Here is a 26,959-nt window from a genome sequence, read left to right as displayed (position 1 = left end):
TCAATGCTTTATACAGACAAAGCTATTGGAGGAGATTAACTGATACATAAGATTTATATTAACTTTTTTCTTCTAATCTGTTTTCTCTGAAAGGTGCCTTTTTAAATCTCACTCTTTCAAAGGCTTTAGCCATGCTTATCATGGGGGATATAAAGGGAAAGGGTTTAACATAGGAGTTGTATGGGGATTGTGCAGGCTGGTATTCTCTCTGCCAACCCTTGTATATGTAATATGCCTGTAGTTTGTCACAAGACATGGGTGCACCCTTTGAACAGCATTAGGACTATTGAAGCACTGTAGGATTGTGGGCCATGGAATTGTCATCCACCTTTTTTAGGCATGTATTAGCAGCTCTAAGGAGGTTACACATACAGGAATATCCACTTCAGTGAGCTTTTGGCCAAGTTCCTTCATTCCTCTGAAAGCAGACAGCTTCTGCAGCAACGTATAACTGTTGCATCTAGTCTACATGGCTGTTGGTCAACAATACACTGAAATATGTGCTTGATGTCCCAATAAGTTCAGTGAGACGTAAACAGATGCTTAGGTGCTTTACTGATCAGGACTTAAGTGTCAACCTCATCATCACTAATAATGATGGTAGGCAGCAGCAAGAGGTGTAGACTTTTTCAGCCCCATAACTGCATGAAGGGCCCAGATCAGTCAAAGCTCAACAGTGTATTTCTTATTTCTGTTAGGAAAGGTATTAATAGTACTACTGTTGTTTCCTATGAGAAGGATAGGGAATACTTACTCATGCCTCTGATTGCTCCCTAATGCTAACAGGAAACCTTTTTTCCTTGAGCTGCCCATTTTATGTGAAATATATGGAAATAATTTAAAGCGACTTAATTACATAGTGCAATCTATGCTTGTAATAATGTTATACAGTGAACTACAGGAGTAAGCATGTTAGATTCATTATTTTAAGGTGCTATATGCATCTTCAGACACTAGATGTCTCTCTCTATTTATGCCATGGACACCTTTTCATTGCAAGTAACTGTTCAATTTAAAAAGAGTACTTGAGAGAGACAACACATATGAATATGCACACCCGGATACATATATGAATAATTTCTTATAATGGAAATGCCAGAATGGATAAGCAAAGAAGTAAAACTAAATGTATGCAGCCTGGAATAAATTAGTTGTATATAATATTTAGCTCAAAAGTCAGTTTTGTACATTAATAACAGCAGCACGCAATGTATATCCCAAGAGGAGTCAATTTATAAGACTGAGTTAATATGCACATAGGTGCCGACCCTGCAAATACAGATGCCCGTGCTTTGTGTTCTCTGAGTAATCCCAACAAAGTCAGTGATGTCCTATATAAATCCCTATGGTCATTGTGCCCACTAATTGAGCAGTTAAGCTGGAACATGAATTTTTGAAAAATCTGAAGTCTCTAGATGGTGCTGAAATATTTTGCTTTCTAAGGGTAACACGTCAATAGAATAATTATGTTAATTTTTAAAAAACCTAACTGTTTTTCCTGTGTAATTGTCATCCACCTTTTTAGAATCAAACCCTTAGAGAGATTACATTTTCAGACGTGTAATATAATTATTAATGTTTTGTGTGTGAATGTTAATTGAAATTTGTAAGGCTTTTCTGGCACAGAAGTGATTTAATTTCCTTGTAGTCAATTATGGATTTTAAAAATGGCTCTTATTGCCACTCTTTCTGCCTTCAGTCCTTCTGTTGGCATCATATACAGCATATGTAAGGGACTTTAAGGCCAGATTTTTAAGGGGATATAGGTGCTTTCGGTTGTAGATAGAGGTCTGTTAGGATATGGCCCTCTGAGGCCTCTGACACGTTATAATTATGTAATGCACTGGCTTAATTGTGCAATAAAGTAATACCAGCCACATATGCAAAGTAATTATCACTCCATAAAAATGTCCATCCAGCTACAAAAGGAGCCAACTTCTACAAAGTTACTGCTTGAAAACTTATTACAACTGTTATATGTGTGTGTGTGTGTATGTATATATATAATATGTAGCTGTTTTTTATCCAGCTTTAACCTGAATGTGTGGCAGGAACCTCACTGCCTAAGGTGTTTCACTTACTCATCATACTTCTGTTGAAGCTGGGTCACTGAGCAGCCAAGAATGCAAGATTAATGGGGTGAAAAGGAGAACAGTTCAGAGGAGAGTGTTATTAGTACCTAAATAGTTATTGCACTCCCCTGATGGGTGTGTTTGGGAGGCAGGGGAGGGTTGCTTCTGAATAGGTGCAGTACTATGAATCTAGGTATCTAGGGAACTTTCTGAATCAGAATGAAGTGGCCCAATTAATCTAGGTCAGTGGTTCTCACTCTGCAACCCAATCAGCACACTATTGTGATCCATGTGACATCCTGTTAAAACACTTTTTAAATGGATACACAGGAAGTAAATTGTGGGGGTGCAACCCACATAACACAATAAGAGCTGCAAGTGTGGCCCACTATGGCAAATAAGTTGAAAACCACTGTTCTAGGTAGCCGGGCAGTTTTGCAGCCATTGAATGGGGTCAATTTGGATCACTCTGAGACTTTGGCTCTGAACTTCCACTTAAGTAAGTCCTGTTTAGGTACCCACCTCTTCTAATTCCCAGAAGATCTGGCCTTTAAAGACCCGTACAAGTATGGACCTTACACAGCAGTTTTGGAAAAACTCTTTTACTTTAGTTGTGTTCTTTGTTCATAACATGAATTTGTTTGGCTCAGGTGATGAATGAAAATGAAATCTCAGGAAATTGTTCTCATTTTTCTAATGTAAATGTATCTGGATATTTTCTGTAAGGTCTTGTATTTGACGTATATGTGTCTGTGGCACTTAAAATTCTTTTTCTGGTTCAACTAAAATGTTAGAAAGGGAATTCCAGATACACTTGTTTTGATTTCAGCTTAGGTTTCTAACTGATTACTATGGATACTGTATTTATTCTGTTTTGAGATAAGAAGATCTTTCTGCTGGGTGAAGTGTATATTTCTGGCGGAGCATCAGGACTTCTTGTCTGTGAAGGGGCGTGCATACACATAAACAAGAAAGGACTTTTAACTAAATGAAAAAATATATTAAAAATGCAGTCTGACAGATGAAGAGGCTGTATATAGGGCTTCTGTGTATGTCTGTTGGGTGACATGGATTACGGCACCTACTCAGTGAGAACCCAAGTTTCTTCAAAGTAAGCTTTAGTAGCAGGGGAAGGCAAGGGAGGGTGGACAGGATATAGGTATTTGCCTGTAATGCTGTGTTCTACCAGGCTAGGGACAGAGGTTGTACATAAACCGGTCTAAGTGATCAGTAACTGGTTTAAACCTGTAATAGAATTTTCCTACTAGGAGGGCAGTAAAACACTGGAACAGGTTACCCTGACAAGTTGTGGACTCTCCATCCTTGGAGGGTTTTAGGACCCGGGTAGACAAAGTTTTGGCTGGGATGATTGTTGGCACTAGATTTATGACCCAGATACCTTATTCTGGATGGACCCAAACCCTCAGACTGACTAAGAGCTCTCCATTCAATAATAGGCAAATGTTATTGATATATAGCGATAACAGAAAAGAATAATACAGGCAATTTGATAGCTACCAATCCTAGGGCTATCATCAAAGTCAAGATACATCTGGCCAGGACATGAGCTTCACTTGGAGGTTCTCTCCTGAATGTCAGATGTCAGCAGCCTGGAGGTTGGAGGCCGAGTCCCCACCCAGTGGGGTGGATGAGATGGACTGGTTGTGTGCCGTCTGTCCATGATGCCTTGGGTTCCCCTCGCAGGAACCTTTTTGTTATCGAGGACTCTTTACTGTTCTAAAGTTCTTTCTTTTGTATTCTTTCCCCTGCCTGTTGACTCTTCATCCATGTTCTGTCCTGTCAGGAAATTCCTTTGTTTCACAAGCCCATCACATGCACACATCCTAATTTGGGCTTTCTGGGTCTTCTAATTTGGTCTCTTCCCCCAAAACCAGAACCTCAGACCCCCACTCTCTTGGGCCTTGTGAGCTGGTGCCACCTTCTCATGTTATGGAACACCTGGCTATGTGTATATCTGTTGGCCTTGTGTTAGATACCCTGTCTGCCTTAAAGGCTGTGAGAAATGTGTGATTGTGACCTGGCCTTTACAAATCAACTAACCCTTGCTGCTGCATATAAGCCAATTTCCAAAAGCAAACCTCTAAATACCATTTTCTAGTCATCAGTGATCTAGTTTGGGATTGTCCTGCTTTGAGCAGGGGTTTGGACTAGATGATTTCCTGGGGTCCCTTCCAACCCTAATTTTCCGATGGTGTGTGGAACATATGGAGGCAGGAGCTGGCCCAGTCTGGCTTAATGATACATGGCTCCTGCATGCAGTCCCAGGAGACCTGGATGGCAGCAGACCCTGGCCCGGTACTTTCCGAAGCCATGCTCCAGCAGGCCAGGCCAGGCCGGCTCCATGCACTACATGGAGCCCCTGGGTCTTAGGTGGCACCATGTGCTGCTGGGGGTCTCTGCCAGAAGCAGGCCATGAGTGCCCCGATGGCCGACAACTGCTGTTGTGGGGGGGAGGTGGGTAAGGCCCCACCCCCAAATACTGCATCACAACCCACTCACAAACCCCCAAAGCCCCATACCCCCCACAAATCTCAGCCCCCCACAAACCCTCTTAACCCCCACACCCTTCTCTTCACCCCTCAAATCTCACACCCTGCGTGTGCCCAGCTGCCAGATTTCATAGAATTCATAGACATTAGGGCTGTAAGGGACCTCGGAAGATCATCGAGTCCAGCCCTCCGCCCAAAGGGCAGGAAGTCAGCTGGGGTCATAGGATCCCAGCAAGCCAAGCATCCAATTTGCTCTTGAAGGTGTTCAATCTAGGTGCTTGAACCACCTCCAATGGCAGGCTATTCCAGACCCTGGGGGCTCGGACAGTAAAGAAAATTTTCCTTATGTCCAGCCTGAAATGGTCTTGCAGTAGTTTATGACCATTTGACCTCGTCATCCCTTGGGGCACTCTGGTGAACAAATGTTCCCCCAGGTACTGGTGGTCACCCCGATAAACTTATAGGTGGCCACCAGATCACCCCAGAGCCTGTGCTTTTCCAGGCTAAAGAGCCCCATGGCTCTCAGCCTGTCGTCGTAAGGTCTGTACATGCGTGTGGCTCTTCTCTGGACTCTCTCAAACTTCTCCACATCCTTTTTGAATTGTGGAGCCCAAAACTGGATGCAGCTGTGGCCTCACCAAGGCTGAGTACAAGGGGAAAATGACATCCCAGGATTTGCTTGAGAAGCATCTATGGATGCAAGACGGCATTTTGGTCGCTCTACTAGCCGCAGCATCACATTGCAGGCTCATGTTCATCTTGTGGTCAATGATGACCCCCAAGTCTCTTTCTTCCATAGTGCTAGCCAGTGTAGCACTGCCGAGCCTATAAGGATGCTGCAGGATTTCCTCCCAAGGTGGAGAACCTTGCATTTTTTGGTGTTGAACACCATCAGGTTCTCGTCCGCCCATCTGCTGAGCTTGTCCAGGTCAGCCTGGATCGCCTTCCTGTATTCTGGTGTGGATGCTTTGCCCCAAAGTTTGGTGTCATTGGCTAACTTGGCCAGTCCGCTTCTGACTCCAATGTCCACATCATAAATGAAGATGTTGAACAATATGGGTCCAAGGACAGGGCTTTGGGGGACCCCACTGGTCACAGGGCACCATGATGATTGACTTCCCTCAATTACCACCCTCTGGGTCCAACCATGGAGCCAGTTTCCCAGCGAGCGGATCATGGTGGACCTAAGGCCACAATTGGCCAGTTTCGTCAAAAGGTGATCATGGGATACCAGATCGAAGGCTTTTTTTGAAGTCAAGATATATGACATCAATCTCTTCTCCCTTGTCCACATGATAGGTCACCTGGTTGTAGAAGGTAATGAGATTGGTCAAGCAAGACACAACAAAGCCGTGCTGGCTATTCCTCAGGATGTTGGCGTTGGCCAGTCCGTTAAGGATGGCTTCTTCAATAAACTTTTCTAATACCTTCCCCAGAATAGAAGTCAGGCTGATGGGCCTATAGTTAGCCAGATCTACTTTCCTCCCTTTCTTGAAGATAGGGACCACATTGGCCTTGTTCCAGTCGTCGGGCACTACACCAAAGCGCCAGGAATTCTCAAATATCCGTGTCAGAGGCTGGGCTGTAATGCTAGCCAGCTTCTTGAGTACCCTGGGGTGTAGAATGTCAGGGCCGGCTGACTTGAAGGTATCAGCCTAGCAGTTGATAGGAGTTGGTAGCAGTTGGTATCAGCCTAGCAGTTGGGTCAGGTTACAAGGTGGTGCTGAGGATGTGTGTGTGGGGGGGGAAGTGACCCCTTGCCTGCCTCATGCCCGGTTCCCAGTGCTGCAGCTGCTCACAGGTCACCTGCTGCCTGTGCCTGCTCCTGACAGCCCCACACGGGCTGCGAACACCTGCAGCAGGGAGCGCTGGCCATGGGGTGGGCGAGGGGTTGCTTTTCTCTGCGCAGGGAAGGAGCCCAGAGAAAAGCTGAGTGTGGGGGCAAAAGTTGCTCTCTCCCCCACCCCATGGCTGGCGCTCCCTGCTGCAGCTGCAGCTGCAGCTGCTCGCAGCCCACATAGGGCTCCTTCCCTGCCTGGGATCCCCACCGCCCTTCTTCCCCCCTTACCTGTGGTTCTAGTGCGGGGCAGCCATGTGCTCCCAGCCCAGAAACCCCGGCTGGGGCTTCTGGCCAGGGGGCGGCAGAATCACCACTGCTACAGCCCCAGGAGGCTCCCAGGACCCCAGGTAAGGCTGGCCCCAGCCTTCCCTACGGCCCCTGGGAAAACTTGCCACACACCAGGAGGCACATGATACAGGTGTGGAGGCAGCCTAGGATTTCATATTTGGTTTGACCTTCATCATGAGTCTGAAGTCTCTTCCAATCACTGGTCTCTAAAATGCAGTCTGCATCCTATAAGTACATCCTACTATTTTGTTGCTGCTGCTGTTTTTTCCATTGTGGCTTCATAACATTACTTGAAAAATACATCTGAACATTATATGTTTCAACATTATTCAATGGGAAACTGCAAAATTGTATGTCATTTGGTACAATTAAAATAAAAAGCATAGGCACTCACTGGCTTATTATCTGCGATTTCCCACTATGGAAGTCGCAGCTGAAAATCCTCATAAATTTTTCCAGCACAGTATTGGCCATGACATTCTCTTACCTCCCCATTCCTCCTTGCCAATTTATGTGTTTTCACATTCCAATCAGAGCTGTTGTTTTCTGAGGGTATAGATAGATGTAACAATTGTCCTGATATCAAGGGAGACCATTACAAACTGTTACGATGAATGTTCATGATTCTGTAGTGATATAAGCATAGCACAACTGCTCCTACTTTAATCCTGATTTATTCAGGGTCAAGTTAGGGTTTAGCTGATTTAGCTGACTTGCATTGCTACAGGATCTTACACATGTAACATTAAGATTACAACAACTGCATGCTTCAGAGCAGCAGCTTGGTCTCCCTTTCTAAGGGGCTAAAATTATGTTTGTATCTTGAAACACTTGGAATACTGATTAATCATTTTGTCCAGTTATCTAAAGTAGCAGAACTGCATTTACAGGAATAGGACAATATATTTGTTAAGTACATTTAGCGTTTTGGTATTGCTGACAGAGATACTAAAACTCAGTTGCATAGCTCCTAGATAAACTTGTCTATGATTAACTTGATAAAAAACAACTTAGTGAATCCTCTGGTTCAATTTGTTGCCCATGCAAGGAGAATCACCTCAGAGAGCTAAAAAGTAAAAGTCAGCACTGATTTAAACTCACCAAATTGACTGCTGTTGAGTTTCATAAAATAACAATGCATAATAAAGTCCACCAATTTAGTTCAGAGATGTATTTGGTAGCTGTGTTGGTCTGAGTCAAAAAGAGATGCAGAAATCCAGAACTCTTGGTTCAAAGATGCTACCTTTTATTAGACCAATTAAGAAATCACAAAAAAATGTCTTTTTCTGCAAGCTTTCGGGCTCTCACACCCTTCATCTGGCTCAAGAAAAATTAAAGATGGTAAAAGTCTACACAAGGCTATTTCATAAAATGCAACTTAATCTCTACTTTCTAATTCTGTGTTATTAACAGGACCACTTGCCCTTTCCTTTGTATTTAATGGCATTTGGTTTTAAAAGCATATTTACTTTCTTTCAGCAATAAATTATTTTAAAGGAATAAACTTCATTTTTGCACAGAAGGAGTTGAGGCTGGAAGTCTGGTCCCTCTGGGTCCATGCAAGTGTCTCTGTGAGAAGCTCTTTCTTGTGGAGACCAGGCAGGATTACATCCTTGTTGGTGTCAGATGGCATGCAGGGAGGTTTTAGAAATCTTTCTTGTTGTTCAACAATGAAGTTTAAAATCCCAGATCAGCTAAATTCAGTCATCTTCCATGTTTCAGGGATATATTTGGTAGCCATGTTGGTCTGAGACAAAAAGAAATGCAAAAATCTAGAAGATCTCTGAACCAAGGTATCATCTGTCAACCAAGAGTTCTAGATTTCTGCACTCCAGTTTAGTTCAAGTACTTTTGTGTCCCAACTGAAAAAAACAACACTTGAGCTTTTTTCTAAATGAAGGCTGCAGAGATTTGCAGAGAACATGCATAAATGAAAGTTCAAAAATTTTTGGAGGATGGCATATTACTAATTGATTAAAAACACATAGAGGTTGTTGATAACTGTTTGGTGATTTAAGCTGCCCCCCCCCTTTTTTTTTTTTTTAATGATCCACGCTGCAGATATAGATGTAGAATCTGACCCCATTAACAGTGAATCCCCTGCTCTCTCCTCCCCACCCAACATAATCACTTCAACTAAGAAAATCCAGTTTACTAGTAGACGAAACATACCACTATTATACTTTCTTCCTCATTTTTTTTAAATGTTGCCAGAGACTGCAATGATGATTTTTAGGATGTATAAATCATGCATTGTACAGTAATATAAATGTAAATGGATTTGAGCTAATAGAAACATAGGGCAGGAAGAGACCTCACAAGGTCATCCAGTCCAGCCCCCTGCTCAAGGCAGGATCATCCCTGCCTAAACCATCCCAGCCAATTGTATGTCCAACCAGCTCCTGAAAATTTAGAGTTGGAAATTCCATAACTTCTCTAGGTAGCCTGTTCCAATACTTTATCACTTGCAAGGACTCAAAGTTCCTCTGAATTTCCAACCTAAATTTCTCCTCCTGCTGCTTGAGGCCATTGCTCCTGGTCCTGTGCCCTATGGCCACAGAGAAAAAGCCTATCTCCATCCTCTCTATAATTGTTGTTCAGGTATTTGAAGACTGTTAATCAAATTCCCCCTCAGTCTTCTGTTCTCCAAAGCAAATAGCCCTTTCAGCCTTTCCTTAAAATTCATGCTTCCCAGGCATCTAATTATTTTTGTTGCTTTCTGTTGGACTCTTTCCAATTTGTCCACATCCTTTTTGAAGAGTAGGACCCAAACTGGATACAGTACTTTGGGTGAGGCCTCATCAGTGTTGAATAGAGCAGAATAATTTCCTGCTATACACTCCAGGATGCCGTTGGTTTTTGTTTTTTGCAAAAAAAGCATACTGTTGGCTTGTATTCAGTTTATGCTCCACTGTAACCCCCAGATCCTTCTCTCAGCAGTACTGCAACCTTGTCACCATTGCCTAGTCTGTATTTGTGCATACAATTATACTATCCCAAGTGCAGGACTTTGCACTCATCCTTGCTGAATTTAAGATAGTTAATTGCAGACTTTTTTTTTCCAAGTTCACCCAGGTCATTCTGGATCCTATCCCTACTCTCTATAGTGTCTGCAACTCCACCCAACTTGGTGTGACCTGTACATTTACTAAGGATGCACTCAATACAATAGTCCAAATAAATAATGAAGACATCGAACAATACCAAAACCAGGACAGACCCCTGGAAAACCTCACTTGAAACCACCTCCCAACTAGACTTTGAGCCACTGATGACCACATGTTGAGCACAATGATCCAATCAGTACTGTATCTACCTTACAGTACTTTAGTCTGTATTTAATCTGCATTTCAAATGCTTGTCAGTTAAAAGAGAATGTGATATTATCTATAAAAGGACAGGAATTACATTATATTTTTGCAATTTATTATATTCACAGTCCATTTAATCAAAATATAGATTGTGATGAATGGGAGGGGAGGGCAGTTCAGAAAGAATGCAGTACAATAGGCTCTCTAACAATAACTATAACATTTGGTCTCTGATAACTCGCAGAGCAGCAGTCAAATCATACTGATGTGCTATAACATGAGCAGTAACAATGACAATAGCTTATATACTATTGATACTAAAGATAGCTGTTAATTTTAAAGTGTGCAAATTGAAAGTGGGTACACAGTAATAAAATTAAAAAGAGGTAATAATAAATACCTTGCAAAACATAATACAAGGCTATTTCATAAAATGCAAGTTAATCTCTACTTTCTAATTCTGTGTTATTAAGAGGACCACTTGCCCTTTCCTTTGTATTTAATGGCATTTGGTTTTAAAAGCATATTTACTTTCTTTCAGCAATAAATTATTTTAAAGGAATACTGCCAAGGCTGGTGGCTAGTTGGTGGTGGTGGTGGGGGGGGTTGTTTGTTTTTAATCTATGCATATCAGCTTCCCCCGGCTATATCTGTTTTATATTGAGACTAAATCCTACAAAGAATAAAAGGAATTGAGACTGAAAAAAAAACTTGCAGAGGTTTGGTGTGGGTGATTTGCTTTTTACATATTTATAACCAGAATATAGTTTCAGGAGAGTTCTGCATTTCTTATGCCCCCAAACTCCAGCTGAAATGTAATGAGTGGGAGTTTTCAGCATGTAAGAGCTTACAGGGGTACTCTCCCCTCCTTCAAAAATAAATAGGCTTTGACACGCCCCCCCCCCCAATTCCCCACTTTTTGCTCCTCTTCAAATAATGGGTACTTTAAATTGCAATATATTGATCAGGATTTGGAGATTAAATTTTTACCACTTCTGAAGTCAAGGATGCTTTCAGCCTTCCAGCTTTGACTGTTCAATAGTCTTTGGAAAAGCAGGTAGGTAAACTTAAATGGGACATTTTTGTTCACATTTCAATTTGGTTTGATAAAATGGCTCTGAACTTTTGACTTTCAAACTGATTTATACAGTAATATGCCAGTGTTAAGAGTAGCAGTTTATGCTGCTTCTCCAAATGTAGCCAACAATAAAATAGAAAATAAATTAAGAAATACCTAAAAACTAAGATACCTGGTTCATATTTATCACTTGACTATCTGCCAAACAAAGCTTGATCTTTTGCTAACTCTAGCTTACTACATTTTGCAATACACGGTAAGCAAAGATCCTACTTCTGTAACAAGTACATTCGGACAATATATATTTTATGGAATAAATATACAATATATTCAGTTATAGATTTCTATAGAAGAGTAACTGTAATAGATACAAGCAATACCTACATTTAAAAATACAATTCTAGGTTTCCCTACCCTTACTACTAATAAAATTAAAATAGGCCTAAAACTGCTTCACTCTATTAATGCATAATAAAATATATGGAGACACCAAGAGTAAAAAGCCAATTGCTTCTACAAACTGAATACTTTATAAATATAGTAACTTGCTATTTTCAGGAAAAAAATTGGAAAATTATTATAAACTGGAAGTCGGATTAAAACAACTCCTACAATATATAGTACAAAGAGATTATGAAATGAGATGTGTGAATTTGTTTTATATCTTGTGACCAAAATTTGGAACTGATGCAGTTTGGTGTATAGACTACATATTGTTCAACCCTGGAAATTAACTGTAGAGAAAGTTTCCTCCCTTACTAGCAGCTAGTCTTGACCTCCTTAAACAAACACCATCACTTACTACAGTGAGCAAATGGACGAGAGGTTTGTCCAGGGTAAGGAGCACAAGACAAGAACTAGAAAATTTTATTCTGATGCTCCAGACTCCTCTACATTTCCTTGTGTTTACTTACCATACTGCTCATTAGCAATAAAGTCTGGCATCTGAGATTGCAGTGTTCTGAAGAGCCTTATAAAGAAAGTACCATGTATATGGCTGTCTTGCTAAGTTATTCTTACATCATTCATTCATAGCTTTCAGATAATTACAGTTACTGTGTTCCCATTGTTGTTTCCTTTTACTCTGTGCAGGAGTGCTGAGGCACAGCTTTGATTGCTTGGTTACTGAATTCTTGATCTAGATTTTTTTTTTCCTTGAGAATAACCTGAAATTAAACACAAACATTTCTCAGAGTTAACAAAACAATTTGAGGAACTACGTCACTTACATTCTTCTTCCTTCCTCATCACCTAAACAATAATTTTGCTTCAGTAATATCTTACCTTTTGAACAAAACAATTTAGGGTAAAATGGTGTTTAAAGTCTAAATGAAACCTCCATGTTTGTATTTTGGTCTTTTTATAATTTATGCTTCCTGCAATGGTACAATTTTAAGCAGCAGAATAATTTAATTCACAAAAGTTAACCATTTTTACTTGAGAGGGGAAAGCAGGAATCTTGACTAAGACTCTCAGAATAAGGCTTTTCAAGTAAGATTCTTGTCCCATATGCAACGCCTCAATAAAAGGCTTTCAGGTATAAGAAAAAAAAAGTTAGGGTCCAGGATTGGGAGGCCTAGGATCAAGTCCTTGCTCAACAGACTTCCAGTGTGACCGTGGGCAAGTCCCTTTGTCATAAAACCACAAAGGTGCTTATGTACTCAAATCTCACTGATTTCAGTGAGAGTCTGAGGATCTGGGCTTTGGCGTTTTTTGTGTCTGTTTCCCATGTACAAAATGGAGGATAAAATAAGATCAGGGTAAGTGAGGAAAAAAAATACATGAAAGATACCATTAGGGGGCTCAAATTCTACAATGATCTTGGCCATATGAGCACCTATAGCAAGGGCAGGCAAAATACATCCTGCAGGCCAGATCCAGCCTGCCAGTCCATTCTATCTAGCCTGTGGGGCCCCTAAATTTTTTTTTTAATTAATATTTATCTACTCCCGGCTGCCTGTCAAAGATGACAGTAGTCAAGGGCAGTAGGACCCAGGGGGAGCCAGCTGCAGGATGCAGCAGCAGCCCAGCTCTACCCACCCCCAGCCAGTTCCCTGCCTTCCTGCCCCGGCACTGCTCTACCACCACATGGCTCCTATTGTACGGCATGGGCCTACTCCAGTACCCTGGGGTGGGTGTGTGTGTGTGTGTGTTCATAGGGTGAGTCCCACATGCATACCCCAACATACATATGTACCCACACTCCCCCTCGCACACCCACACATGTACACATACACATGTACCCACAATCGCCTCTTGTACACTACACAAATGCATGTAAACCAGGACAAAAATATTTTTTGAAATTAAATTAATGAATGTTTTAGATGTTTGCTTTTTAGAATATAATTTGGTATTTTTCTGGTTCCGAGATGGCAAAACCTGTTGCTGAAAGGAGTGCTCCTGGGAGGCAAGGGGAGGGACTTCTGGTGGCAAAGGTCGGCAGCTAGGGGGTGGGACTTCTAGTCACAAGATGGTGACCAGGTAGTGGGGCTACCCATGCAGACCTCGACAGCTTGCCAAAACTTGGTAAGTGGTCCTTCACTCGAAATAATAATTGTGCACCCCGGACCTGTAGGATGAAGGAAACATTCCCTACCAAGCTTAAAGTAGGGATGGTAGCAAATAACTGTTACTTTACTAGCACATTTTTTCTTTTTTAATGTAAGGTGTCCCAGAAGAATAGTAACTTACTGTTTACTCTTCCTTGTGCATAAGAAAGGGAGTTGCATATCAGGTGTTGATTTCTGGGTTCTGACTTGGAAATATGGCTTTAGAATTTGATGTGACATCCCTTATTTTTAAAATGCATTTTTCTGGGGGCAGGGCAAATGGAAGTCTACCGAGTGATGAGCAACCTTCAGTCCCCATTTCAGTCAATGCTCATAAGCTGGCAAGGGACGCACAGCCAAAAGCAAGACCAATGAATACTCTCACCTACGACATATGATTTTGCTGTGTTGTTTGCTGCTGTTGCTGCTGCTGCTGCTGAATAAGCAACTGCTGTTGCTGCCGGCGTCGTGCTGTCCTCAGTTTTTCAAAGCGAGCTTCCATCTCTTCCAGCACTTTGGGTGTGTAGCGTACCACTAGCTTTACACTATCCTTAGCAGCTTTCAAAAGCTCCACTGCCTTTTCATGGTGCTCTCCTTCCACACTCTGAAAGCCAGAAGGGAAGAATTAGTTGTCAAGATACTGACTCTTCTTACACTTGCTTCCATAGAAACTGTCAGATGTATAAGCTGTTTCCCTTTTTTTCAAGTGGTCATTAGCAAGAGAAAATAATGCAAATAATATTTATACAACTTTGGGAGCTCATCTGTCTTTGCAGTTGAAATATAGCCCCATTTTGCTTATCAGTAGCATTTCCAATGTAAAAATGAGCTAAATTCTGACATATACAGAAACAGGGAGGGAACTTTGTAAATGCTCTCAATGCCTACATACACATGAGTGTGGACACTTAATTCTGCAGAACAACTAGCAGTGGGACACCCTGTGCTGCTGATAGTTGTCCCCCTGTGCCACATGCCCTCTGACACATGGCAGGTTACCCTGGGTGGGGTAGGAGAGGTTGGGGCCAGTGTTGGGCTGGCCCCAGCAGCCTTACCTGGCTCCAGAAGTGGTGATCCTGCTGCTCGGAGCCTAGGCGGCAGCTGGAATGTGGTTCCGGCTGTCCAGGCTCTGGTTTTGAGCGGTGCACACTGCCCCTGTGTATGCTGCTCCACTGTGTGTGTGTGTGTGTGTGTGTGTGTGTGTGTTCTTTTGACCCTTGGATATCCAGGTGTCAAATCCTCCCTACCCCCTGTGCTGCTCGCCTGCAGCATGGAGAACAGCCAAATGTGTGGTATGTGGCACACAGATGCAGTGCCACATACTGCATAGCCACACTTATCTGGAAGTGGCCAATGGTTTTAACTCATAAAAAGAAAATGCAAAAACTACTGAATTCAAGAAAAGGTGATCAAAGCTATTATATAAACAACTCTGAATTTTGCTATCCAATAAGGAAAAAAGGGAATATGATGAGTCTGAGTATGTATGTTTAATACAGATAAGAGGGGGCCTGGGAATGGCTCAGTAGCCTTTCATTTCTTAGGCCCTGATCATACAGGAGTTCTATACAGGACTTTAGAATTTAACTTGAAGTATGTGAGCACACCCACAAAAATTCAGAAGCTATGCATGTATTTAGAATTTAAAAGGACAGCCTCATACTTACGGATTTTACTTAACTGGAGTTAGGCTGGCTAGTACATGTCTTCAATTAATCATCAGCTAGTCGCCTTTGCAAGATGAACTTTTTTCTCTGTCTAGCTAGTAATATATATTGAAAGTGGTATCAAACTACTCCTATAAAAGTAAAATGTAGAGGCCAAGGATAAAGTAACAGAACAGGGCCTTGGTTTCCAGAATCATGTTGTTGTGTTTTGTTTTGTTTTTCCTCCTGCAAGTAGTTATACTGAAGCCAAGTCTTACTGTACTCATATGAGGATAAGTTTATACATATATTCAAGTCTTTTCAGGATCAGAAATTGATTATTTTTCCCTTGTCCAGGATAGAATGGTTTAAATGCTTCCACCAAGGAACTGATACACAGAGTTTATACACATACATGACAATTTAAAAATAATCCCTGCCTACATAAGCATTTAAATTATTGCCTAATAGAGGTCAGAGAGATAAAGTTAAACAAAGGAAAGAACCCTGGAGAGTGGGAGAGGACCCAAAGGCTAGAGACAGAAATTACATATAAATTGGTCTAAGCAATCGGAAACTGGTTCAAAACTGTACCATAACAGAAGTTCAGTGCACATAAACCACTTTCAAAATGGCTGAAACTGGTTTAAGATAAACCTGGATAGATGTGTAGTATCAGACGTAACTGATTTTAGGTTAAATTCATTTACTAAACTTCTGTCCCAGATCCCCTCCAGATTCAAGTTAACTCACAGTCCCCCAGCATCCCAGGATGCTTTGCACCTCCCCTGTAAATCCTCCCTTGCATAGCAGGCTGGATAGCTGTGGCCCAGGACGTCTGCTCCAGCTGAGCAGGGAGGTATGCTCCAGTGCCCCCCACAGCCTCTGGCCAGGCTTGTGGTTGCTACATTTCAGGAATCAAAAGTGAAAGTCTGTTCACTTGTTTATTGGTTCAATCTATGCAGCTTAGACTAACCTACAAAGCTTAGACTAACCTACAAATTTTACTGAGACTTAATATGGTTGCACATAGCTAGTACTATATTTGGAGAAGAGTATAAAGAGAGAAATAAAGCAAAGAGGAGAAAAATTAGTTCTTAATCAGGGCTCTGAAGTCTTTGAGGAACAAACCCTGTCAGATCTCAAATGCCCTCTCTCTGAAGAACAATTTGTATTAAGTGGTGTCTACTGTGAAATTATTTCTATGCTTATGCTGTTTTAAATAGGAGACCTCTGGAAGGGAGAGGCAATTTGGCTGAAAAAAGGGGATATTTAATTTCTTCCAATAAATTGCTTGACTGGAGTGCATTTTAGGAGTGCAAATTGTTCCATACCTTAGGAAGAAAAGTAACATTCTCTAATGGTAGATGATTCCCCACGTGTGTTCCAACAAACAAAGGTATCTCTGTGCAAAAATTAACAGCTGAGACTTTCATGTAAATTGTAGCTTTTTCTTTTTTTAAATATTTTTCCATAAAAAGAGAAACCAAGGCTTTGCTAGATATGACACATTGAAGCTTTTATAAATATCATGCTATATAAAAGGAAACTATACTCATACAATTCAAACTTTCAAAGAAAGACAGCAGTACTCAAGATAGCAGAAGTCCAAATTATATTAAAAGAAATTGGCATCCTTTTAGGAACTGTCAGGCATTAAAAAGAAAATTCTGTCTATTTTTGTCGCTTATAATATAGTGTGAATATCAGGTGTAAGAAAAATAAATATCAGTTCTTTTTGCTGTGGCACACTGAGCTAGAAATAACAAAGCAAAAGCTGCTAAAAGCAAAAGGATGATATTATTTTTACAGCAATGAACTGCATAACACAATCAATCCTAATACCTCTTCTTCATCTTCAAACCTCTCATGATCACATGGTGTCATGTCACATGATCTTCAGCATATTTGAAAAACACTGTCTCTCAGCATAAGTGTTTAATTTAACTGATGGGGTTTAAAATGTATCTGCAGAAATGTGAGCATGCTCCAGAAAATATATTTCAAATTAGAGAAGGAGGATTAACAGTTCAGGTACTGAAATGAATACGCAAACCATTATGGGGTTAGTAACCAGAATGAGAGAGAGCCTTGAACTACTAAATACCCATTTTTATTTGCTCCTGTATGGTATTCACTACACGTCTTTGATACCATTCCCAGAGGAAGACATTCCACATCCAATTGTTTTGTGATAGAGATCATTCATTAGGAATTGATTATCATCAGAAATGTACTGGATTTTCAGAATTAAACATGCACTATTTTGTGTTTAAACACACACAGCTGCAGCAGAGAAGATAAAAGTATAAATCCTTGAAAGTATTAGAGCATGGTTTTGTGCAAGAACTAGCTCTTATTTGTTGGTTCTAATATACACAATAGTTCAAATGGAAAACAGTAGGTGAACAGAGTATTTGAAAACTTCTAAAGAAAATATTTCAGATACAAACTAGAAGTCAGCTTAACTTTTTAAACCACAAAACATGCATTTTTTATAAAGCATCAGCAGAGAACTTATGCAGTACTTACTGACACTAGCTATTAAATAAGTCATTAATATATGACATGACCATATCAATCTCTATGGAGTGACTGCTAATTTTGAAACTAGGCATATGTGTTTTCCATCATTCTGCATATTACTTTATCTCTAACGTATTAGGCCAATATGAACTGGCATTAGTACTGGGCATCCACAGCAACTGAACCATCTGTATTTACAGGACTTGGAGTTTATTTTTTGCTATGCTGTGGTGCAGTTTATAAGAGCCTTGTCCTATAGTAATATTGGGTGATGCCTGGAGCTCTTAACATCTGGACTGTCAGTACATTAACACCTGAAACTAGTTTTAAGCACTCGTGAGGCTCTTCAAAGTTAGTCACTGCTTTCTGAGCAGACTCAGTCCAGAGAAGAGCAGCAACCTGGCAGGAGGGGCTGGGCAACCAGATTAACTCTTTCCCTGCCTGCTTCCCCAGGACAGACAGTGTGGGCAGCCACAAGTAAGCATGGGAAAGGATAGGGAGGGATCCTGAGGGACAAGTGGGGAACTTTGGAAGATGGGGAGGGGGGCGCAGAGGGAAGGCCTGGAATGAGAGGGCAGGGAATTCTTACCTTTCAGTCCTCCAGACCCCTGATAGTCTGAAGTGTGACTGCTTCAAACTCAAGCTAGCACTGACACCGATAAGCATTTGTGTTGCCTCAAAGTAACGTGTAACAAGGCTCAAAGAGGCAGTTAAATCAAAATTACATGTTCTTATTTTTATGTGCGGTTTACCTAAAAACGTTGTTGTAGTAAGTAGCTGATCATGTCTGTGCTTTATGGGTTCAACATGGCTGTAGATAACATTTCAATATACTTACAAATTTCTATTGCAATTCCCACTGGTTAATTTTTTTTACCAGAAATCTCCAGCCTCATTTTTCCAGCTTATCACCATTATTTTCTAATTAGAAGTGAAGGGCTTGACAGGGCTCTTATTTGGGTCAATGGAAAATTGCCATCGATTTGAACAATGCAGAATCAGGGCAACAGCTCTCAACTATAACAAAGAAGGTGATATCTATATCTATATCTATATAAAAAAGAAACCCTAACAACAAAAGTGTAAACCTTGCTCTCTTGACTTGTTCGGTTTCAGGTACTATCAATCAACGTTAAGTTAGTGTGGACCTGTGATATATGAGTGTAGGTCACTTTACTCTGCTGTAAAATTATTCTTGCAATGTCAAGAAGAGTTGTACTGATATAAGTTACATGGATATACAGGCTGCATTCCTGCAACTGTGTTCAATTTCATCTTGGTTAGTCCAATGATTCTCAACCAGAGTGATGCACCACCTAGGGTGCCTTGAGATCTTTTGAAGGGCACCTCAGGGTGCCATGCAATGCAAACACTGTTAGGTGTGCTAATGTGATTTACAAGATAAACTCAGAGATTTCAAATATCAATTCATAATGTTAAAAATTTTCTGATTTGTTGTAGTCTGCCTGAGTTCTTCTCAACAGAATTGCTCTATTATTTTTCTGTAGTCAAAAAACAAGGAAAAACTAAGAGCTGGAATGTTCTAAAGGGTGCCTTGAGCCAAACATGGAGTGCCTAAAATCTGAAAAAGTGGAGAACCACTGGGTTAGTCATTTATTCAACACAAATGGGCTGTTATTGACTCCCCTGCTACCTAGTGGTCAGGCAATGGAATAGCAACATGTGGTAGAAACTATCTTGAGAGCTGTCTGTCCTATAGAAGCCAAACAGAACTAGTTTATACTAAGAAGACTTTCAATACTAAGAAGACTTTACCAGTAAAAACTATACCATTACAGCTTTAACACCGAAGTCTTCATAGTACATAAACACATCTTATACCAACAACAGGAGTTTTTACTGCTGTAGTTAAACCATCTCTGCAGACCAATGACTCTATTGCTAGTCTGATTTGGATAGCTACAGTGGAGTTTCCTGAATCAGCTGTGTTGGCTGCAGACGTGATCATTATAATTTTTTCACTGAACTATGATGGCTAAATCTTATAGTATGGATGAGGCCCTGGTCCTAGACTGCCCACCAAATATATCATCTAGCAAAGGACACCACACATTCACTCTAATAAAGACCTAAAAATAGGGTGATATTGTTTAACACTAGACCTGGCTTCCTCCCCTCTTTATTAGACTATCAGAAAAACCATAAAGGGAAGGATATACATTTAGAGTGCAAGTTTGGATGTTATGTATTTTAATATCTTGTGGGATTGGCAGGTGCCATCAAGCAGAATAATAGTAAAAGACCTACTGTAGAGATAACGATAGGTAAAGGAATTGCAGATATTGTGCAGGGAAGCACTAATCATCACTATCTAGGCATAAATAATTATAGGAAAAAATATCTCCACCCTGTTGCAGAAAAGAAAAAAGAATCTGAATATATTGAGCAAGTCAGAAAATTGGTGAGTATTCCTATTAAAAGTGCTAAAGTAAAAGTGTTTGGGTAAGAATTAGTTCATATAAACCTATGCTGAATCCCTTTCAATCTCTGTCTCACACTAGGTATCTGATTTGGCATAATCTGTGCCAGATATGTATGGCTATCTGTATGTACCACTGCTAGGCCATCTGCAGAGCTCGCTGTTTTCAATTTCCTTTACTTGCAGTGAGTTCAGGACACGAGTATATTACAGAATCCCCAGCACATTGACAGAGCATTTTACTTTATTTTTTTATTTTCAATTTTGATGAGGCAGTTTAAATAACCCTAACCAGTCATGCTGGGATTACTAATATGAATTCTGAGCACACAGCACTAGTTTTTATGTTGATAATTATAAAATTGGATAACTATCAACACACGAACATAAGCAAGCTGCAGATATTTCATTTTCATCTCATGTTCCACTGCTGATCAGTCTGTTGTACTGCACATGCTGTGTATTTGCTTTACATCAGATGAGTTGAGAGGAGGGCAGGGTGAACTATTCACAAGGAACAATATGTTAGTTAAACATAGCCCTTTTGTCTTCTATTCTCAAGTTGTCTGCAAACAGATAGCTATTTTCATGATTTTTTTCCAAGGGTTTTCAATTATTGTACAAATGTTTTGGGTGGATATAAATTAATCTGAGATTGGTTTGCAAGCTGTTAGCAACAAGTATTGTTTTAAGTATTTAACATTTGTCATTCACTGAATTGTTTTGATTAGACATGGATCACAGCTATGTTTCCGTCACTTCCCCAGATAAGCATAAGTCTAAGAAGCAGTTTTCTAGAGTGCATGTTGATTGGACATTTATTTTCTAGGATATTAGCTTAATATTTGTTTTGGTGTACATTCCTGTAAATAAATTTTAAAATATTCACAAAGAAGTGAGAAGAGAATAAAAACCAATGTGTTCTAAAATTTGAATGCTCTCCTATTATTATTATTTTTTAAGTGTTTAGTCAGCTGTAGTTGACAGTAAAAAGGACTTTTCTGATGCATTCTGTAGGTCAGTTTAGAAGATTTAATCTCCCTTATCTGCATTTTTCCCCTGATCCTTTGAAAATGGTGTGAAATATCAATGGGATTTGCTTGATCCGCCACCAGCCAGTAAAGTTCAGCTACTTTATTAGTTATTAAGTATTAAAAATAACTTTTTAAAGTCCATTGATCTTTTTGAGTAGCTACCCTATTTGCATGATATTTTTTGTTTTATTGTACACATTCAATCAGCAAATATGCATAATCTAGCCTCTGCTGGTGACAATTGGATTGTTCACAGGCAACAATTATGTTAAAAGTCCAATTTTTTTTTAGAAGTGATATAGGTGCAGGTGTGCATGTATTTGAGAAGGATGCTTTTATATGGAAATTGAAGAGAACAGGAGAATTTCTTTTGAAGATATTATTGGAAAAACTGTATGACCACAGATGTGATGCACTGAGAAAAAAAAATATATGGCAGCTGATACATTAATATTCTTCACACACCCAATCTGAAAATAGAATTCAGTAAGAAACCCTTCTGTCAAACTTATTATGAAATACTTTTGAGTTTAAGCAAATGTCTCTTATGAAGCAGTGATGGTCAATGGGAAAGGTGAATAAAAACTGTATGCGCCTACGGAATATAAGATTATGGGTTTTGTGAGGGTAGAGTATTGCCAAGCAGAAGTGTGAGGTTATACAGCTGAATGTGTTATATTATTTTTATATTTTACACAGACTGCATATTGACATTTCATTTCTACCTCACTGATTTAATAGGGTTGTGAACAGGGCAAGGTACAAACAGCTGACTACTGCAGAACTCAGTTTCTGCTGCAGTGATTTCATATTTAATGAAAACAGAATCATCTCCTTGAAGCTGGACCTCATTTGATGACAAATATAACACAGAAAATACTGTAGCATGCTTTGACTATGTTAATGTAACCAAAATTGTAAGAAATGGTAGAATCATAACTCAGTGCTATTGAGTCTTTAGACTGTTCGAAACCATCTTGTTGAAGTGATTCTTTTTTTGTACATGAATTGCATTCGTACTAAAAATTATAATGTACCAATTTTATTCATCACCTCCCATAACAAATATAGGGGTGTTAGGAAAAACATGTCCAAGAGAAACTTGGGTAGACTGGAAGGCAGACTGTAGCCCAAAGACGTGGGGGAGGTCCTGATTTTTCTGCTTTCTGCATTTTCCAAAATCCCTTGCTCTTTCAACTTCCTTGCTACCACAGAGCATTCCATGTGAAAGGGCAGTTCTGCCATGAAAGCAGCACCTTCATGTTTAGCGTGTGCTTCCTGCCTGCATTCACTCACCTCTGACTACTGTACTGACAAAAATAACACAACTGAACCAATATCCAAAAGAGAAGGTCAGCTGGAGCCTGCTCTTTATATGACTCACTAGCAGACTTAGTTCCTCTTAATTGCATTTGTGCAAAATCATTGAAAACTGTGAGACTACCCAAATGTCACTGAGGTTTAATTTGTCCTGCAGAGCTTTTGTTATTAGCACTGAAAAACAAGGAGAAAACAGGCTAGTTTGACTCTCCTTTCACACCTGGAATTTGCAGGGCTAGCAGTTACGGACAAAGGCTAACCTGCATGCGGAGGGTGCAGGAGGTGCTGGTGTGGTCACACCCCTCCTTTGTCTGTGTCACACATGCACAATTATTTCTGATCCCATTGCCTGGTCAGTGCAGGCTCCTGCCAGAGCTCTTCACGTGCAGTGAGGATAGGAGGTGAGTGATGCTGCTGTTTTCCCTCCCCCAACTCTGCTGAATTCCTTGGCAGGGGAAAGGAAGGAATGAGCATCACCCCCTGGGCTCTGGAGCCACGTGCAAGTAGTGGCTTTGGCCATAGCTCATGGTGATCAGCTGGTGAGTTCATAATGCCCACTCTCAGAACTATAGCAGAAGCCCAGTGGGCAAAGCACAGCCAGAAGAAGGTGTGGCTGCACTCCCCTCTGTCCAGTGCTGGATCTGCTACTGGTTAGGAAAGATATTTGTAACCTGAACATGTATTGTGGTTTAAAGACCACTTCTTATAGCAGAACCACATTTCAGGATGACCACCATGGCAGTAAAGATTGTGAGGGCATAAAGTTGTTTGGTTTACTACTGTTACACTATGGAAGGTCCCCTACTTTTTGCCATATGTCAGCATTTTAAACCATGGTACCAAAATAATTTGAAAAAAATAAAAATCTGGAAAATAAATCTATATCAAACTTTTTCATACCACTCCATTAACAGAAAGCAGCTGGTCTCCCCTCTTGAGTCCTCCATGTCTTTCTGCCACCCCTCCAGGAATGATGCGAGAAATATATATAGGAGAATTCTGTTCCTTTCCTCCCATAACATTAAAGCCCAGGCCTTCATCTGTCTTTGGCAGTTCAACGACTCGAGGATGTGAATGCCCCTCACTTGCTGCAAAAGCAGCAACCGTTGCCTGAAAGAAAAGACAATGATATGGCTGTATAATGAGAACATTGTTAATCCCTGTTTGTGGTGTAGGAAGAATTAATTAATATGAAAGTACTATTTTGAAGTCCTAGCATACCTTTTTGTAGAAGCATTTTACAAACCTTAAGTTCCATTTGCCCCTTTGAAATATGTGGGTAAAGCTAGGCACAGATGATAAAAGTGACTTGTCTAAGGTAACTCCAGCAGCTTAGGGATGCAGTTGCGCACCTGGTACACAGGGGCCACAGAGACTTGTGGTTGCCACTGCCATCTTGTGACTGCCAGCAGCAGCTGCTTTTTATTGCTTTCTGCCCCCAGCCCCCTCGCCTCCCACTGCCGCCCCTAAGGTGATACCTGTGGTGTTTCAGGGTGCCTGGTGCAGAAGCACTGCTGGCACCGCCCTTGCTATGGTACTGGGTCACTCAGTAAATTATTGGCAGAAGTACAACCATATCCCAGCACGCCTGATTGCTAATCATCCTGTATAACCACTCTAACTTCTATACTAAAATGGACTGTTCTTTTGCGGCAAAGTATTTGCTTTACTGCTGTGCAAGACAATACACACTTTTTCTTCTGTGCTTTTAGTGCATATATAAACTGGATGAACTGCACTGTTTATTTTGCACTCCTTCCCCATGTGTATGGGATTTATTATTTCATTTTTCATTAAAAAAGAAAGATTCCAAAAAGGAAATTTTTTTTTACTTCTTTTATAATCCAAGTAAAGTTTTCCCCTTGAATTAAGCAATGACTCATTAATAACCATTGGAATAGCAGCAGAAGTATATATCTGGTAGCTTTCTTTAAACTAGGTTGGTCTGGAAAAATAAGCTACACATATTTTGGATTTGGAACTATAAATTAATTAATTAAACTTGTTCTAATCACAAAAAAAATGTCAAATATTGTAAAGAATGCTTCAGGAAAATAAAACATTTCTCATTAGCCTTTTACTAGCAACTGTCTTTAATTATGCACTCTGTTAAAGCACTACATTAACAACATTAGAAAAGTTGTATCAAGTTTTCAATATATCCTCATAACAGAAATTATTATAGCAATTCTGCATTGTGTTAATATTTGTTCAGCGTTCTAATAAGGTTTATGCTTAATGGAAGCTAGTGGATGTTGTGAATATAATGGATCATTCTCAGTTACATGTACTTGTTCATGCAAACCTTGTCATCATGCATACATTAAATGTCAGACATGAATGCACTGTGACTAGGAGAATGCAATGCAGACAGCCCAGAAATAACCAGGAAGTATTGCGATATTGAAACATTGCTCTGTAACCCTGCTGCTCTATATGAATAAGAAATGAGAATGGCAGATACTATTCAGAATTCCACCCTCACCCTCCTTTGTTACACCACATAGTAGTATGTTTTGGTATTTACCTAGAGAAAAACAGATGATTCATGATCTAACATAAACCTTACAAATCTACATTGTTCATTTGAAGTTTCAATCAGAAAAAAGGTTAAAAAAGTTATAAGAAATCAGCCTTCAGTAAAGCTAATTTAAGACAAAGAATGAAAAAAGTTTTCCTGAATTAGACCATTTATTTCAGCTTATTGTACAGTAGGCTAGTTCAGCTAAAATCACTGGCTACTCTAGATAACACTTTTCTCAAATGCTGTATTTTAATCATTAACTATTTTGGGGGCCTATTTTTAAACAATAATCCCTAATGCAAACTCACAAAGGTAAAATCCTATTCCCATTCAAGTCAGTGTGAGTTTTGCCATAAGTTCATTGGAAAAAGGACTAGCCCCCAGAGCATCTTTTTTCCAGTAAAAGTTCTGGCTTTTCTAAATTATTTTTTCTGAATGATATCCCTTTTACGAAGGAAAGGCTAATCTTGTGCACCAAATGTTAAGGGAAAGAAGTAATTCCCTGTTGGACCTCCTGTCTGAAAGCAATTATTTGTATCCATAAAGTGAAATACAATACATATCATGTATTTGAATATAGATGAGATGGTTTCATTGATGCAGGGGAGTCTGTACATAGGTACCATTCACTTTTAGCAAATGGAAATACCTAGGGCCTGTTTTTCAGAAGTGATGGGTACCTCCATCTTCCACTGACTTCAAATGGAGATACGGGTGCTCAGCTTCTCTCTTCAACTGACATGCACAAGATTTAGAACAGATCACATGAGTATAGGGATGAACCTTAAAGGAAAATTTTCAGTAAAAGTATTGATGTTTCAGGTATTATTCTACAGAATGAACCAGTAGATTTGTTTTTCCAAACTGATTTTTCAGTAAACCACCAAATTCCATTAAATCATTCTCTTTTCTTAAGCTACAGAAGCAGCATACAGGTTAAATTTTCCATTGTGATTGTTACCTGGGAAGTAGCACTGGTTCTAGACTCTGGGCTGCCACTGATGTCTAAATTTTCTTACAGTGTACACACGAATACCTGAAACACACACGCGCACAGTCAATTACTAGGTAACTTTGGTAACACAGATTTCAATAGCTGCACATGTCCTACCTTTGCAGTGGCCCTGGCACGGAATTCTGGGCAGCCGTTAACAGTTATGGTTTCATGCATATATTGATATACCTAAAATGTTCACAGAAACAAAAAAAAAGTTGTTATATTAACAAAACAAGGAATTTAACTAAATTTACACCAGGGAGAATAATTTCTTTCCATCATAAAACTATGCACCCCATTATCACAATTATAAAACTGTACATTTGTTACCCTACAACTACATATGGTTTCCTTGCAGTCAGAAACTTGTTTCTCATGATACCTGAAAGCCTTGCAATCTCTGGTTCTACCATTTTCCACACTTATGACAGCCGTCTCAATTATACGAACAAATAACCTCTTCTAGGGCACTTTTACACATGGAGGACTGGTGCCACCTTAGTCTGCCCACCCCCCCCCAGCGACCAGTCAGGGACCGGGGGATGGTTCCCCCCGTAGCCAATTGTGCCAACTGGGAAGTGGCTGCGGCGCTCCCGGAAGTGGCTGCAGTGCTTCACCTGGTGCACCCCGGCCAGCCCTGCCCTGCCTGTCGCCTAAGCGGGGAACGTGGCCTGTCAGGGGGTGCACTAAAGCTCTTGGGCTGGACGTGCAGCCCCATGCACCCCTTATGCATCACCAATGCTTTTACACATGCTTTGTCGAGTTCTGATTAGAACGCGTCAGAGCAGACTCAATTAATGATGCAGTGATTAGAACACATA

The 26,959-nt window shown here is 40.3% G+C and overlaps 1 protein-coding gene and 1 long non-coding RNA gene across 2 annotated transcripts in view; one reads left to right on the top strand and one right to left on the bottom strand.

Annotated features, from left to right (window-relative positions):
- LOC109315457 overlaps positions 1–26,959 on the top strand; it is a 58,706-nt gene that overhangs the window by 23,748 nt on the left and 7,999 nt on the right. The window lies entirely within an intron of this gene.
- LIN7A (lin-7 homolog A, crumbs cell polarity complex component) overlaps positions 10,115–26,959 on the bottom strand; it is a 58,954-nt gene continuing 42,109 nt past the window's right edge. The window contains exons 3-6 of the mRNA XM_019543149.1: positions 26,253–26,324; positions 23,518–23,727; positions 14,037–14,255; positions 10,115–12,265 (exon numbers count right to left, since the gene is read on the bottom strand). Of these exons, the coding sequence (XP_019398694.1) occupies positions 14,037–14,255; positions 23,518–23,727; positions 26,253–26,324 (501 nt within the window). The 3' untranslated portion in view covers positions 10,115–12,265. The remainder of the gene's footprint in view (positions 12,266–14,036; positions 14,256–23,517; positions 23,728–26,252; positions 26,325–26,959) is intronic.

Source organism: Crocodylus porosus, unplaced genomic scaffold (assembly GCF_001723895.1).
Source record: "Crocodylus porosus isolate Cpor-Errol unplaced genomic scaffold, CroPor_comp1, whole genome shotgun sequence".
Lineage (NCBI taxonomy): Eukaryota > Metazoa > Chordata > Crocodylia > Crocodylidae > Crocodylus > Crocodylus porosus.
Note: the sequence above shows the minus strand (reverse complement) of the source record. Positions and strands in the feature narration are given on the sequence as shown.